The sequence below is a fragment of the Polypterus senegalus genome, chromosome 14, assembly GCF_016835505.1.
Source record: "Polypterus senegalus isolate Bchr_013 chromosome 14, ASM1683550v1, whole genome shotgun sequence".
NCBI lineage: Eukaryota > Metazoa > Chordata > Cladistia > Polypteriformes > Polypteridae > Polypterus > Polypterus senegalus.
The window spans coordinates 9,214,733-9,230,455 of NC_053167.1; the positions used below are offsets into that span (position 1 = coordinate 9,214,733).

Here is a 15,723-nt window from a genome sequence, read left to right on the forward strand (position 1 = left end):
GTTAATTCTTCAATTACCAAAATATACATTACCAGTGACATTAACAAGGTTATTTAGCGTTGATAAAGTGCATCACTTTAGTTATTTAAGGTCTGCGTCTAGCTGGTTCACCATGTCACAGCACATTTGATGAGCAGGTCACCATTTATTCTGATTAGTGTTTATCTGTCTTTAACACAGAACAGTAACTTATTAAAATATACAGGTAGCAGCTACAGCTGATACTCTCACAGATGCACCTAGCACTGGTGATCTCAATAAGACCACTCCCAAGTTTTGGACAATCCAGGCTGCACAGAGTCTCCAAATGCAGTGAACACCACGTGCAATACAAGACAGAACACACGTACTAACTACCCTGATAATGCCCGGTATTCTAATTAGGGTTTTCCTGGACTGAATATCCTCAGTTTTCTATCTCTAACACTGTAAACGAAACACCATGCCAGGCAGAATTTGCAACAAAAGCACTTTTTTCCCCCCAAGAATGCAAGAAGGTCTAGAAGCAAGAAGGTCTTGTGTTTACACATCTGTTCTCCAGGTTTTCAGCAGTGTAGCAAGGACCCTCAACATACAAACACTACCAACAATAGCTGGCATTGAGCAAACAAATACAGCAGTCTCTCTTAAACAGGTAGAATTTAGTGGCAGTTCTGACAGTTTGGGTGGCATGGAACTCCATTAATCCTACACCGACAGCCTCCAGAAGTGTCTCCATTCCCCTGCAAAGGCAAGATGGTTCTAAATAAGTGAAAGCAAACAACATTAAACTGCGTGCATTCCCGTAAAAACAGAGGTGTTCTAAAACTTTTGACCAGTAGTGTGTTCTTTTAAAATGAACACAGAAACTCTGTAGTGAAGACAAACCATATTTTACCAGTCAGAGATAAATGAGTGTTTTCTGTACTTACAAACAGGAGCTAATGATTTTTTAACACAATGAAGAGTTTATCTCGTTTTAAATAAAGTAACAAATTACACTGCTGGGCTAGTAAAAATACTTTTGCCCACCTCACAGCTGTCTCTTTATTGCTAGTACCGTTTCTTACTCAGTTTTAATTAAAAAGAAAAAGTCCCTACCAAGTTATGTCCACCAGTCTAAGCTTAGAGGATAAAGCTTTTGTTTTTGTGGCTATGGAAATGGAAGCTTGTTCTGGTTGTATTGTGTACACACTCTTAAAAAAAGTCAACTAACTTCCAAGACAAAATGATAAAAAAAAACCAAATCTAGATTTCTGAGATTTTCAAATATATTCTTACATTTTTAGACACCAGCCTTAATTTTCTCCAAGTTGTTATTCACATTTAAGGCTTTTGTTCCATATAATGCAAAGTGGCTGCATCACTGTAGGTTTTTCTATAGTCCATGGCTTTATTCTAAAAAGATTACTGAATATAACAATCGTTTGTGATTAGCAGTTTTATCTTTCTGGGTTCCCCTTATGCTTTAGACAAATATTCCATGTTTGAAATAGGGTTTTGAAGCCCAAAGGTATTCCATTTTCTTAAGTTTTGTTGGTGGTTGCTAGTATAAAGGGCTGACCTTTATATCATTGTCATGCTGGTATAAAGGTCAGCACTGTGCACTTCCAGATCATCGGTGATTGCATACATTCCAAGAATTGTAATTGGGTTTTCTTTGTTTTGGTTAGGCCTTCCAATTCCCAATTTAGTACTTTGAGTTACTGCTGCCAACTATGGATTCTAAGTTGGTACAGGTAAACAATAGGACTGATAATAAATGGTTGTGAACTTGGCTAGGGAAATGTACTACATCTCATCTGTGGTCCCACTTCAAATTATACCTGCAGTATCACTGGTAGCATTATTTGGCCATGTCCTTTTGGCCAGGCTTTTGCAGGATATTTTGGTTCCATGTGGGAGGGTGAAATTAAGCAATACTGGCATTTTATAGTTAGCATACTTTTAGCATGCTTATGTAATAAAAGTTTTAAAGCTTTTTTATTTCCTCCTTCCTTGACCATAGCAACATATTTTTTACTACTACTTCATATAATTAAAAAATCATGTGAGTTTTAAGTAAAACCAACAGACTTTCCTTAACCCAACACATTATCTGGATGTTCCCTTTTATTGCATCAAAATAACATACAAACTGCAAGAGAATGTTTATATATTTTTTTTAATTTGACAGCAATCATGCACTCTGTAATTATTGTAGGTTAATCTATTGCCCAGTACTGTGTCCAAGGCCAATTCTTGCAATCTTGAATTGTATTAAGCAGGTTTGAAAATGTTATGTTTGTTTATAGAGTGAGTGAGTGAACAGACCTATTACAGACTCTTACATGGCCCATAGTTACTTCCTGTCATGTGCCTAATGCTGCTACAGAAGGCTTCAGGCCACATGAACCTAAAATGGATTAAGCAGGTTTGAGAATTGTGTTATACAGATGCATGTAGATCATATTTACAGTGTTACTATCTGACAGCGCACAAAGGAGCAGGGTGCTGACAGAGATCTCGGCTTGATGTCAACCTCGCTGCTTGTGAGCTGTCCTATCTGTAACCCAAAAGTTGTTGGTTCACGGCTCAGGAATGGTGGTTGGCAAACACCCACCACAGTCCAAATATTTGGACATTGAGACACTAACAGTATCTCTAGTATTAAAAATAATAAACTAATGAAACTCAATTCAGTTGTTGTGTACAATTCATTTTGCACAGGATGTACTACAATTCATCAAACCATGCTTTGGTGACATTATTTTGTTAAATAGACTTGTTTCTCAATAATACTTTGGCATTAGAAAACAATGGATATGAAGTGCATTTTCCTTCTACACAATAGGTACTTACATTTGGGCCCCAGCGTGGACCTTTGGTCACCCAGCAGATTTCTGTTTTGCACATGAGACAGCAGATCCAATCACAACCATCTTTCTTTTGGACAATGACTCTGCACTTTGGACAATGCATTGCCTCCCCAGTCTGGACAAGGGTCTGCCAAGACACACATCAGAACTGGAATCAATTTTGGATCTAAAATATTTATTTAACCATGAAGGAGAGTGGTTGACCTTTTCTGCTTTAAGCATGGACAGATGTCATATATACCTTCCTCATACACCTGTCCTGCTCACACAGTTAAGTGGCTAAGGCCACTTATGTGTTGGTGAGCTACTATTTGCTGTTTTGCCAAACACAATGTCACATTTCCACTACACCAGAACAGTTCAGTCCTTACCACATTCCCTTCTTGTGCTGTGTAAATGAATACATATAGTAGGTAGCTCGAGTAATGATTTTTTTCTCCAAAATACTTTACTACAACAGCTGGATGGAAGAATATCAAACAGATGTTCCAAGGTCTAAATATTGTAAGGTCAAGCAGCCGTAAATCAGTGCATATTAAAATCATTTAACTACAATGTATAATACTGTATAAGCTAATGCTACAAAAAATTGCTTACTGCAAAGAATACCAAATGTATTTAACATATTAAATCCAACTCCTACTTGCATATCCTTAATGTCATCTTATTTCGTAAACAATACAAAAACCCCATTACTTTTATTCTTGTCACATTTTGTATTAAAGTTCATAGTATGAATAAAGAATGCAATACAAATATGCCTAAAATTCCTCTCTTCTGCTGGATATTGCAAGTTGTGTGGCTTGGGAATTTTATTGAACCTATTTACTGCTCAGTTACCTTAAAACCTTGTATTCTTAACATGCATACAGTGGTTAATATAAGCGTAATGTAAGCGCTGTGTAGTGTAGGATAATTACTACAGCCTTGTTAATTGCAAAATTCTGAATCATACTACAAATTATTTGATTAATTTCAATAAACCATTTTATACTGAAAAAGCTACATTTTAATAATGTGTAATTCCAATAGGACATTATCCTAGTAACATAATAAATTTATTTGAATTGCTTGTATGTAAAAAGTGTCTTTGTTAAAGACCAGTCAGTCATTATGTGTAAAAATAAAGGAGAAAATATTTAGCGCTGATAGAATACTGCACAACTGTGCAATGCAGAATCAATATTTTGAACACAGTATTTAAATTCCCCAACTATAAGAAAGCACCATTTCCATTTGTGCATGCTATAAAACATACATGTTACAAACTACCATTAGTTATGCACAGATCAGCAGCAAATCTCCCAAACTGCCTTCCTGTATTTCATGCAGTTTTGGTGATCCTTAGCTTACTTCTTATTCCCTATACTATTTTAGTGCATCATGTTCAGTGTTTTTGAGGAAACTCATTTCTCTTTATGCAATTCTCACCAGTCTTAGACCTTCTTTTTTTCACTCTCACTCATGTTCTCTTTTCAATGCTCACATCTGATTCACTTTTGTATCACAAGCTACTTGAATAAATTTCTTTAGTGCTAGAGAAGGTCATTTTAAAAGAACGAAAGGCAGCCTTCCAGATCCTTAAACATTACACCTCTGCTCAAACCTTAGTCCTTGTACTTGCACTCATATTAAATGTTCAAAACAGCTCCATTGTTGATAGCTACATTTAACTTTAGATCATTTCACCCACCACACAGGTCACAAAAGAATAATATAGATGGTCTGTATAGTAGAAAAAGTTCCTTTTGAAAGCTTTACTACACATGCCACAGTGGTTTATGTCTATCCTCTCCATGCCTGTTACGTTTGACATTTAATTGTCAGCATGCAGTTTTTTCCTCTGTTTATCATCAAGCCTTTTGCTTCCATTTCATTATATTCCTTAAATTTAGGGTTGGTTATCAGTATCTTGGTTGGCATGAGCATACAAGACTGTCTACAATCAAGTTTCACACATATTTCAATTTACTACCTCCACCCACTATTATGAATATCAGACAGATTACAGACGAATCCTCAGCCTTGCACTATTCCCATCTGCCATCCTTCTAACCACTGTACAAACTAACTAATCGTCCACACCTACACTTTTCAGTGACCGCTTCAATTTCCTAGCAGCAGCCTATCACATAACTTCAGCTTTGCTCAGGCTAATGCTTTTCCCTACATTTACCTGATACTGCAAATATTTGAGTCACTGTTTATTTCCTGGACACAAAACCAAAATGTATTTTTGCTGTCTTTCACTGGATCCCCTATTTTTTTTTTCATCCATCTTTCATTGCTTGCTTTCAAAGCTTGATGATTTAGTAACACTAAGGATGAAGGACCAGAAGCTGGATAAATTACATTTCAGTAGTTGGTGTAAATGAAAAAACAGTGCAAGATGTAATTTGGTTGGACAGAAGAATCACCAAAACCTCAAGGTGATATGGTGATAAAATACTGACACACTGGAGTCAAATAAAGACAAGAGACAGTGCTTTATGGAAAAGCAAAAGTTCAAAAGGTAGAAGGTAATACACAATGAAGTAAAGTGCTGGAAAGGCACTTGCAGTAGCAAAAGCAAAACAACATGTGCTTTCATATACCACTGTCCTTCACCTGCCTGTCCAACTTTGTGGTTTCCTTTAAAAATGACATTTATAAAGAAAGCTATCTTAAGCAGTATGCTATTGGTCAGCCCAAAAAATGTCAAGGCTCTTGCCAAAGCAGAGTGCCTGACTACAGATTTACAGAGGCATTATCTTACATTTTTTTTAATCTTTAAAATAAGTTTTTTTTTTTTTTGTATTTAACATAAATGTATAACTCAACAAACAACTCACATGGATGTGTGCTGTTTTGCATTTTATCATTTTAAACAAGGTAAATAAATATGAAACTTACTTTAACAGTAAATTATGCAAATTGGTTAATTTTAGGAGAGTTATATACAGTAGGTACATAAAAGCTTTTGTTAATTTTGTAGACAAAAATCTTATTACCAAATGAATCTATTTTTATAATAAATTGACAAATTGATAATTTGGAATGTCATATTAAAAAAATCCTTATCCAATTACTTTGCAGATGTTAGACATTTAATAATGAGCATGTTTAGATTCTGGTGATCCTCTAGAATAGCTTCTGAATAAAATTACAGTGAGTGTCCATTTCCAATTTGATCTTATTAGTCTTGCTCCCCAGACTTGTTTACTTTTTTGTTCTCTGCTTACAACGTTTCCTAGTTTAAATGTCAAAATATACAAGACTCCCCGCACAAGTTGTACATGTTCATTACCAATTAGGTATTTTACAAAAGCAGAAACTTATGCAAGCAAAATTAGAGTGGACTACTTACCTGCAACATGTCGTTTGTTTGCTTGGCTGCTAAGTCGTTCTCTGCTCGGATTCTTAGGTCATCCTGATACTCCTTACAGTTCATTCCCTCATGGATTGCCTATAGCCAAGAAATATTAAGTGATAAAAAAGGATGCCCTTAATCTAGTGTAACAGCTTAAAATATTAAAAGTCTATACCCCCTTTATACTGCTTGATATTGCATACTTAAAATGTATAGAGGCACAAGCATTACACTAATGATGAAAAGAATGTGACTAGGTGAGTTCTAACAGTAGACATGACTTTCATCATGAAGGCCCAGGACAATATCAAGCAGGATTTTTTATTTTATTTTTTATTAGGCATTACTGCAAGCTTCTCATTTATTTCCAATGTACATGCTGGTTATTTCACATTAGATCCTACATTGTGGACTGAGGTGACTATACTTACTGACCTTACACAGCAAACAGTTGTTCTTATTACACAAAGGGCACATGAACTCATTGACTTGGTCTTCAAATATGCACCAGCCTTTGCAGTCTGCAGTCTTGCAATGGTAACTGTTTTCACTCTGGTTCTCTGCAATGGCAAGACGCATTGCTAGAACCTTCTGGTACTCCTCCTGAGACAGAACCTGGCAGGGCAAATAGAAGCAGAATAGTAAGGAACTGCTAGTAATAGAGATGCACCAAATGTTTATGGATTTTAAGAAGAAACTTACAAATCTGATCTCCCGGTCTAGAAGTTTTTTGTCACAGGCATATTCATTGTCCCTATAGGGGCAAGAAACCTCTGCATCCAAGCAGTTAATGATTGTTCCCTTCAAGCATTCTCTGTATCAGAGGATTAATAAAATAAATACTTTTTTATATACAATGGAAAACACAAAGGTAAACCTCCTATTTCTGTAGCCTGTAGCCCAAATTATTAGTAGATCACTCAGAAGACCTGTCTAATCTGTACTCTTTACCATACTCACTTACTTGCAAAAATTGTGCAGACACTCCCGGAGAGTTGCACCTGTTCCCGGCTCTATCACTGAGTAACAGATGGGGCACTCCACCTCCTCTGAGTTGGGGACTAGACCAAGATCTTCAGTGTCAATAAGCTTCTTGAAGTTCTGCATTCTCTCCAGTTCTATGGCCTGCAGTTCAGGCAGAAAAGAAATTAGATTTTTGAAACTACAGAAGACCACAATGCACTGGCAGTTGGAAGACTGCCGGTTTGAATCCCATAAAATGCCAGTAGAGACTCTGCTCTGTTGGGCCCATGAGCAAGGCCCTTAACCTGCAATTGCTGACCACTATGAGTAGTGAGAAAAGCGCTATATAAATGCAAAGATTGTTGTTATTATTATTATTATGCTTTTGCTATGTTGTAAAATCAAATACATTCTTACTTGCTTATACAGCATTAAAGATATCTCCTCCTCTTGCATCCTTTTAATTTCTTCTTGATCCAGCTCGTACTCTTCAGGCAGTTCGTAGTTCTTGGGTCGGTCAGCACAGCAAATCTCACACCCTGGTCTGCTAGGCTTGTTGATGAATGTGCACTGTTCACACTTCCAGCCAATCTACAATAAAAGGTCTCAATGTTGCATATCTTGTCAGGTAGCAAAGTTACAAAAGCTCTTTGAATAGTTTCATGGACCAAGAATTCACATAGCAAGATACCTAAACATAATACTGGTTTCAATTTAAAAACTGAAACAAACACAAACTAACTGGATTATGGTTTTCAAAAGGTATAGGCAAGGACATACAGCACAACAGTCTACTGGTAGTCTATTTCTCACTAGAAATTAAATTCATCAGACAGCATGTCATATCATTATGTACAATCTTATATTTTAACAGAATGTAATGTGAGCCTTTTATATTATACTTTTTAAATCTTTTAATTTAATTTAATTATTGCAGCTGTAAGCATGGGGCTGATATTTTCAATCACATGCTATGAACTGATTCTTTTATTTGCAGCTATTCAGTTGATTTTTTGGAAGTCTACTTTACTATTTCCTCTAGCCATCCACTTCAGGATCCATTGTTTATACATCTTTGCATTAAAATGTCAAATTTAGAAATTCAGGAATACAAAGAATTTGGCAAGTCGGACGTGCAGCAAATTTCTTCTCCCTATATATTGCAATTACCTCACATGGTCTGTACAGAAGCTCCAAAGGTGTCATATAGTTTTGAAAAGCATTTTTCAAATATACCTTTCATATAATAATATCATGCTTTTCAATCTCTAAGGATTTCTTGAAAGTATAATCTTAATTTAGAAATTGATAAATCAGTATTAAAACAAATTTTTTACCTTTTGATGGAGTTATACAGCATAGCTAACATACTGTATATATTCTGTTTCATCATTTAGAGATCAGCAGCACTCCCAGTACATCACATCCAGTTAGGTGTGGTTTTTGGTTACCTCAGTGGGGTTCTCACAGCATATTATTTTCCTGCCAAAACCATGCAGCCCATTGCCAGATACAACTTTTAAGTTATTATATTGCACTTACTATTGGCAAGACAACATCAAGTTCTGGGTCCACACCTGAGACTTGTTCAGAATTCCAGTTATCAGCTTCCTCTCTCAAATCTATTTTTTGCAGTTTGGCAGGGAGGTCACCCATGGCTTGTTGCTCCAATGAAACTCCATCCACTGCTTTTATAATTTCTGAAATGAAACAAATAAAAAGGTGAGCCAATGTGAACAGCACTTTAGTGCTTTCATCTTGAATGCTGGTTGGAGCATATGAAATACCCTATGATATTCAGTACACACCTCCCAAGACTTTCTGCTGTTTCTCCTGCTGAAGAAGTTCCTTAGTTAATTTTGCTTTCTTGGCTGTCTGGATGTAAAGGAATGCATAGTCGCCATCTCTGTGCACACCATGGCTGTAGAGGGTTTCGTGGCTCTTAGCCAGCCGCTTCCCAATCACCCAGGTTTGAAGATAAGGGTGAAACCCATAATCTTCGCACACCTTGTTTGGATGCAAAAAAATAAAAAAATTTAATACTTCCAGATTATGCTGTGCATGTTTCCTCCTCTTGCAAAAGTACATTTTAAAAGTAGGAAAGCAATTTAAGTTTCCCATATACTTGCAAATTATTTCAGGCATATTCTAATAAAAATGCAGTAAAAACTTGATTTGGGAAAAAAATAAGATTTAGCATATCCTTCTTTAACAATTAAAAATAATCATTGAGGCCAACCCCATTTAACATTCTTTGTACATTCACTTGAAATATATTACCAAAGTGCTGTTGCTTGTTCTAACACTCTTTCTTAACAGATAAAATGCGTTCTCTGTTTTACAAAGGCCAGATATCGGAGATAGGAACTTTACCTTTTAGAGAATTCTTCGCTGGCAACAGAGACAGGAAGGTGTAATTAAAATGAGTTACAAGTACATGTAAACTTAAACAAATATAGAACAGCACCTGATCATAATAATCCCAAAATTAACTGTTCTAACATACATGATTTAGCAAATTACAGAAGAATTTAGTCACTTCAGATGATTTAAGGTACGTTGTTTTCTGCTTCTGTACAAATTAGTAACTCAAAGTTTACTGTCTCAATAAAAAGCTCAAAAAGGTGTATCAACTAAAAAAGTACCATTACTCTAAATGTATAAATATAAAAAACCCTGCTATTTTACCATACCATACCATTTTCCCAACCTGCTATATCCTAACACAGGGTCACGGGGGTCTGCTGGAGCCAATTCCAACTAACACAGGGCGCAAGGCAGTAGCAAACCCCAGGCAGGGTGCCAGCCCACTGCAGACCCTGCTATTATGTTTAACAAAATGTAGATGGAGAAATTTAAACAACTGACAAATATCTGCTCAAGGTATCAGGATTGAGATATTAGGCATTCCTAATATTTCACCAGTATCATGGACAATGTTATACTGTTTATTACAGGACACTTGAGAAATTTCAGGAAGTGGAAATGTATGTTTGTAAATAAGTGTGCAAATTGCAGTATATGTTGTTTTGTGTTTTATTGAATATTACACTTAAATTATTTTTATAGTCTGCAAAATGCTCAGAGTTTGTCAATGTAAAGTGCAATAGAAAACTAATGGGCCTCTCAAATATGCATCACCTGTGTATAAATGGAACTTTGACATTACTGTTCCAACTCATGTCAACACTTGCACCTGTAAAACAAAACTTGGAAGGAGACTGAAACATGCAGTAGTTAATAGGTTTAATTGACTCTTTCTATAATGTTTCTTTGAACTGATAAAAATGTATACAAAGTGAAGTACAACTATTCTAAGAAGTAAACATGAGACAGTGCAACTGGAAGATCTGGCCAATAAAACATATTTTGCACTGCTACTGCATCTTTAGAATTTACCTTATTCTTGAGGGCTTCAATTGTCATGTCGGGTTGAACTACCATTGTGACTGGTACAGTGGCCTTTGAATGAGCATCTTCCACACCCACCTTCAGTCTGAAACAGCCCAATTAAGTAGTATTTAAGCAGCAGGTATTTACACAAAGAAGACCAATAAAATATTTAAATCTCATAGACAGAGGTGAACCATTGCATGTTCACTTACTTGACTTCATATGATGGATACATTTCCTTGGCAATGCTAACTGTCAGTGAAGCGTGCATTTCTGCAAGTTCTGTTGCACATCGTAGGGCTTCATCTTTATCACCTAGTTTTACAGCTTGTGAAAACGTGCATGCCAGTGCCTCTGCTGATATAAAAAAGGACTCAAAAAGCTGTTAAGTAAGCGAAGCGAACCCGGGTCTCCTAACTGCGAGGCAGCAGCGCTACCCACTGCGCCACCAGCAAAACAACTAATTTTTAAATCTCGACAGTTAAGTTTGTTCCCCTCTTATTAGCAACATTTATAGCCAGAGACAAAAAAAATTCTACCTCAAACTTTTTGCCAAGCATTAATTACCATTTTTCCTAAGAAAAATAAGGACTTATTACAAGGTGCATCATACAGACCAATCTCACTTCTGAATAATGATGTTAAGCTATTCTCTAAAACTCTAGCTAGAAGGATTGAGAAAGTGTTCCCTTCAGTAATATTACAAGACCAAACTGGATTTATTAAAGGTAGACATTTGGCTTCCAATTTTCAACACCTATTTAATGTAATACTGCATATTCACCCATAAATTCAAACACTCCAGAGATTATATTATCTTTGGATGCAGAAAAAGCATTTGATATGGTTGAATGGGATTACCTTTTCACCACTTTAAATAAATTTGGGCTTGGTGAGAACATATGTACATGGATCAAACTACTGTATACCAGTCCAGAAGCTTCAGTTTGTATTAACAACATTATTTCAGATTACTTCAAACTAGAATGTGGTACTAGACATGATGCCCCTTGTTGCCACTGCTATTTGCAATCACCATTTGAGGGATGATTGTGTTGAAGGTGGAGCTAAAATCTATGAACAGCATCCTGAGATGTGTGTCTTTTTTATCCAGATGTGTCAGGGAGAGGTGAAGGGCAGAGCATATGGTTGACCTGTTTGAGCGTTGACCTGAAGAGGGTCAAGGGAGGCAGGGAGATTAGTCTTTATGTGTGACATGACTAACCTTTCAAAGCACTTCATAATGACTGGCGTGAGTGCAACTGGTCGGTAGTCATTCAAGCATGTCACTGATGACTTCTTCGGCACTGGTATGATGGTGGTCGACTGCTGGGACTGACGACTGGCTCAGAGATGTGTTGAAGATGTCTGTGAGGACACCAGCCAGTTGACTGGCACATTCTTTGAGCACACAACCAGGTATGTTGTCTACCCTCCATTAGCAGGGAGAATTAACATTGTCAAGAGGAGTATCCTCACTAAGCTTCTGTTCCTATTTCAAAATATCCCCATATACATTGAACCTAATTTCTTAAAAAAAGATTTATTAATCATAACCTCATTTATTTGGAATTCAAAAAACCCACACTTTCAAAAGGTGACCCTACAACGACCTAAATCAGAAGGCAGCATGGTTCTACCTAATTTTCAGTTTTATTTCTGGGCAGCAAACATACAAGCTATAAAAACCTGGGCATTGACACAGACAGATGAACACACACTAGCTTGGTCTGCAATAGAAATGAAATCCTGCAGTACTTCTTTATCTTCCTTGCTTTGTACACCAGTAAATACAAGGTATAGTCAATACACTAACAACTCAATTATCCTTCATTCACTCAGAATATGGAACCAATGTAGAAAGCACTTTAAGTTACAGAATATTTTTATCTGTGGCGCTAATGTCTTCACATACTATGAACGAATAAATTCCAAATTTAGTCTCCCATAAACATAATTTTTCCACTATCTCCAAATTAGAAACTTTCCTAAATGAAATCTGCCCAATTTTCCTCACCTCCCACTTATTTCTATTCCAGAAGAGATACTGGCCAGTCATGGGGCCTCAGACAGCATTTCTATAATATATAAAAACATTTTAAAGTTCTTTCCATTTAAAGATCCCAGAATACAGTGGGGAAAAGGATCTCTTACTCAACATTTCAGAAAGAGTGGAAGGCAGCCAGACACAAAATTCACTCTAGCTCCATATGTGCAAAGCATTCAACTATTCAATTAAAAATCTTTTATTGAGCACATCTATCTCACTTAAAATTGTCCAAAATGTTTCCAGGGCAAGATCCAACCTGTGAACGTTGCTATCGAGTTCCAGCTTCACTAGGCCTCATGTTTTGGGTGAGTAACAAATTAACATATTTCTGGACAAAATGTTTTAAATGCCTATCAGACAGCCTTGTTGTCACAATCCTCCCTAATCCAATAATAGCTGTGTTTGGTGGGCTCACAGAGGGGCTTAAAGTGGAAAAGGACAAACAAACTGTGATTGCCATTCCTTCGCTATTAGCACGTAGGCTTATCTTGCTCAACTGGAAGAATCCTAACCCACAAATTCTCACTTAGAGGATCTGTTCAAAACTTTTTAAAAACCTGGCTGGACCTATTCAATAATATTTTAGAATAAGCATTTATATTGGGGGAAAAGACTCATTTATCTCTTTACTTCTCTCCGTTGTTTTACTCTGGCTGTTGGCCTTCCTCTCTTTTTCATGGGTGGGGGATGATTTGAATTTAGTTTTGTAAGTTTTCACTAGATTGTGTGGAATGTTATATGTTTTTAATAAATTCGATAAAAGATAAAAAAAAAACTATATTCCTGAGAATTAAGGGATAATTTACTTTACTAAATCAGCTTCTGGAACTAGAGCTGAGCTGGAAATCAAAATGCTCCAGAAATGGCTGTTGTCTACACCCTTTTGGAGGAAAGCATGTCATCTTCTGGAACTGGAAACTATATACCTAGTCGCTAGTCAGTAAAGACATGCAAGTAAGACATTCATAGTACTATGTACATAGCCAAAAAACATGAGAATGGAATGATAGCTCTGTTTGCTTAAGATGGATGTGTTGCTTATGACTACTTCTGTCAGGTAGGCAATTGAGATGTGTCTTTAAACCCCTAATCAACATACTATTGACTGAAATTGCTCAGCACAATACTGTATGTACAGCAGTCAGATGATAGGGAGGTACATTGTAAGTAAAGGTTCCAGAGCAATGGATTACCTGGTCTTTTACAAAAATCTCCTTCAGCTGATTTACTTTGATTCTGATTTTTGTTTTAGAACCATAAAAAGTCAACTATTTCTGCCTTTAATGTTCCCTTTTTTTGCTGTCTCCATAACACTACTTCATGTTTGCTAAATAACTGAACAAAAGTGTGCAACAAGTGCTTCCCCTAAGATACATGGATACAAGCTAAGCATAATGAAGCCTTCACATATTAAAATAGTATGTTCATATGCATTTTACCAGAGTTTAAATTCATGGATAAAGTGAATTGAATCTTGTTGAAAACAGATACCTCTGTCAGTTGATGTGACACCACATTCGAGTCAAGTATTAACAGACAATATCCAAAGTTGGTTAGTTGATATGTTTAGTCTGATCATACATCTGTAACCAATGATAAACTGAAAGACAACCCAAATTTACCAGGACAAACCATTTATGTCCACTATTTTGATGTAACAGATTTCAGAGAGGATGGGGGTTTGAGGGTGCCTGAAACCCTGCCCCTGTTGCTGTAAGTGCAATAATAATAACAGTGATAATAATTTCATTACAAATTTTCTCCAATACCTTGTATGCCTTGCTAATGTGTATCCAGCACCTGCTCTTTTCAACCCCTTTGTCTGTGTCTGACTTTATTGATGCCCAATGTTTATAGATTCTACATAACTTAAATATACTTGAAAAAACATGTTTATTGGAGGATCTGGCTCACAAGCTACTAACTGAAGACCCTGGATCTAGTGCTATTATTTTTAGGTTCCGATTCATTTACCCACCACTTACTGGTTAGTACAAGTTTGCTTAATTAAATTCTGCTCTTTTAATGAACACCCATGAAAACGCATTACATTCCTGCAAAAAGATGTGGTACTTCTCAATAAAAGATTCAGAGGGTTACTTGATATTCCCATATTCATTGGATGATTTACATCAAATGGCAGGTTTTTGTTATGTTTTACTCATCTGTTCTGACAAATAAACAAATACCTTTCATGTCTGATTGGAAATGATTTTACCTACTGTAGGTGCTGTCCAATTGACTTTGGGAAAAAAAGGGTATCCCACTAATAAAGCAAAAAAATCCTAGAGACTTCTTCAACCAACATACTGTACATACATACATATAAATTTTCCTGGATAACTGGAGCCAAACGCCCATTCTACACAAATGAGCACACTGGACATTGACTTACTGTTCACTCTTTTTTTTTGGTGGGGCTACCTTTGTGTTTCTGTTGTTATTCATGTGGTTGATATATTTAAGTCTATCAGGGTTGTGTCTGCCCCCTCATCTCCTTTATCAACTCCTATTCCAGGCAAAACACCGACATGATACTCAGTGGGCTTACCTGCTAAGGCCTTTTCTGGAGAGGAAATTCCTGGACTTTGAGCAGTTGCCATCGTTGGTCACTGTGTGTCTAAAAGAGGCAATAAGGTGAGAAAAAACATGACAAAACAAAAAAAAAAACACATTGAAGCTGGAAAAGTAAAACGAAGCTACAACTTTGCGCAATACCTGCACTTGGTGTCATAGATTACCGTCGCTCAGAACCCACAGGTAAAGTCCATCCCCTGTAGGCACACTTCCCTACGCCATGCACTCTCAAGCTGTCGCCGTGTAGTTCCACGAATGCGGGGTTTACCACTGACGCCTGCCAGTTGAGTGTCCCGAGCTGTTTGCTTGTTTTCGCACAGACCTCCCGAGCACTTCGATTTCCAACCACTTCGCGAACGACGCACAGAGAACTGAAAGTGAAAGAAGGGTCGGTGAGCTACAGCAGGAAGTGAAGCAGCTACGCCAGCGAGGCGCACTTCTCCCAAACTCGTGTCTGTGGCGTCATCCGCGGGCAGAGCGCGTCGCGTGTGTGGCTTAGGACGCGCCTTCAGCCAGGTGACATAAAGCACGGACGAAGTCGATCAAAACAAAGT

General features: G+C 36.9%; 1 protein-coding gene across 2 annotated transcripts; it reads right to left on the reverse strand.

Moving 5' to 3' along the window:
• Position 1: 1 nt before the first annotated feature.
• Positions 2 to 15,534, reverse strand: rbck1 (RanBP-type and C3HC4-type zinc finger containing 1). Of its 2 annotated transcripts, none has more exons than XM_039735862.1 (13): positions 15,311 to 15,534; positions 15,144 to 15,212; positions 10,755 to 10,896; positions 10,549 to 10,645; positions 8,958 to 9,156; positions 8,692 to 8,849; positions 7,567 to 7,740; positions 7,151 to 7,311; positions 6,889 to 7,000; positions 6,622 to 6,801; positions 6,184 to 6,282; positions 2,821 to 2,964; positions 2 to 722 (listed from the first exon to the last, which is right to left on the reverse strand). In XM_039735862.1, the coding sequence occupies exons 2-13, from the start codon at positions 15,193 to 15,195 to the stop codon at positions 642 to 644; spliced, it is 1,599 nt and encodes a 532-aa protein (XP_039591796.1). In that variant the 5' UTR covers positions 15,196 to 15,212; positions 15,311 to 15,534; the 3' UTR covers positions 2 to 641. The 2 variants fall into 2 exon arrangements, with proteins under 2 accessions (XP_039591796.1, XP_039591795.1); XM_039735861.1 differs by having other exon boundaries at positions 10,755 to 10,899; positions 15,311 to 15,533.
• Between the last annotated feature and the right edge of the window lie 189 nt (positions 15,535 to 15,723).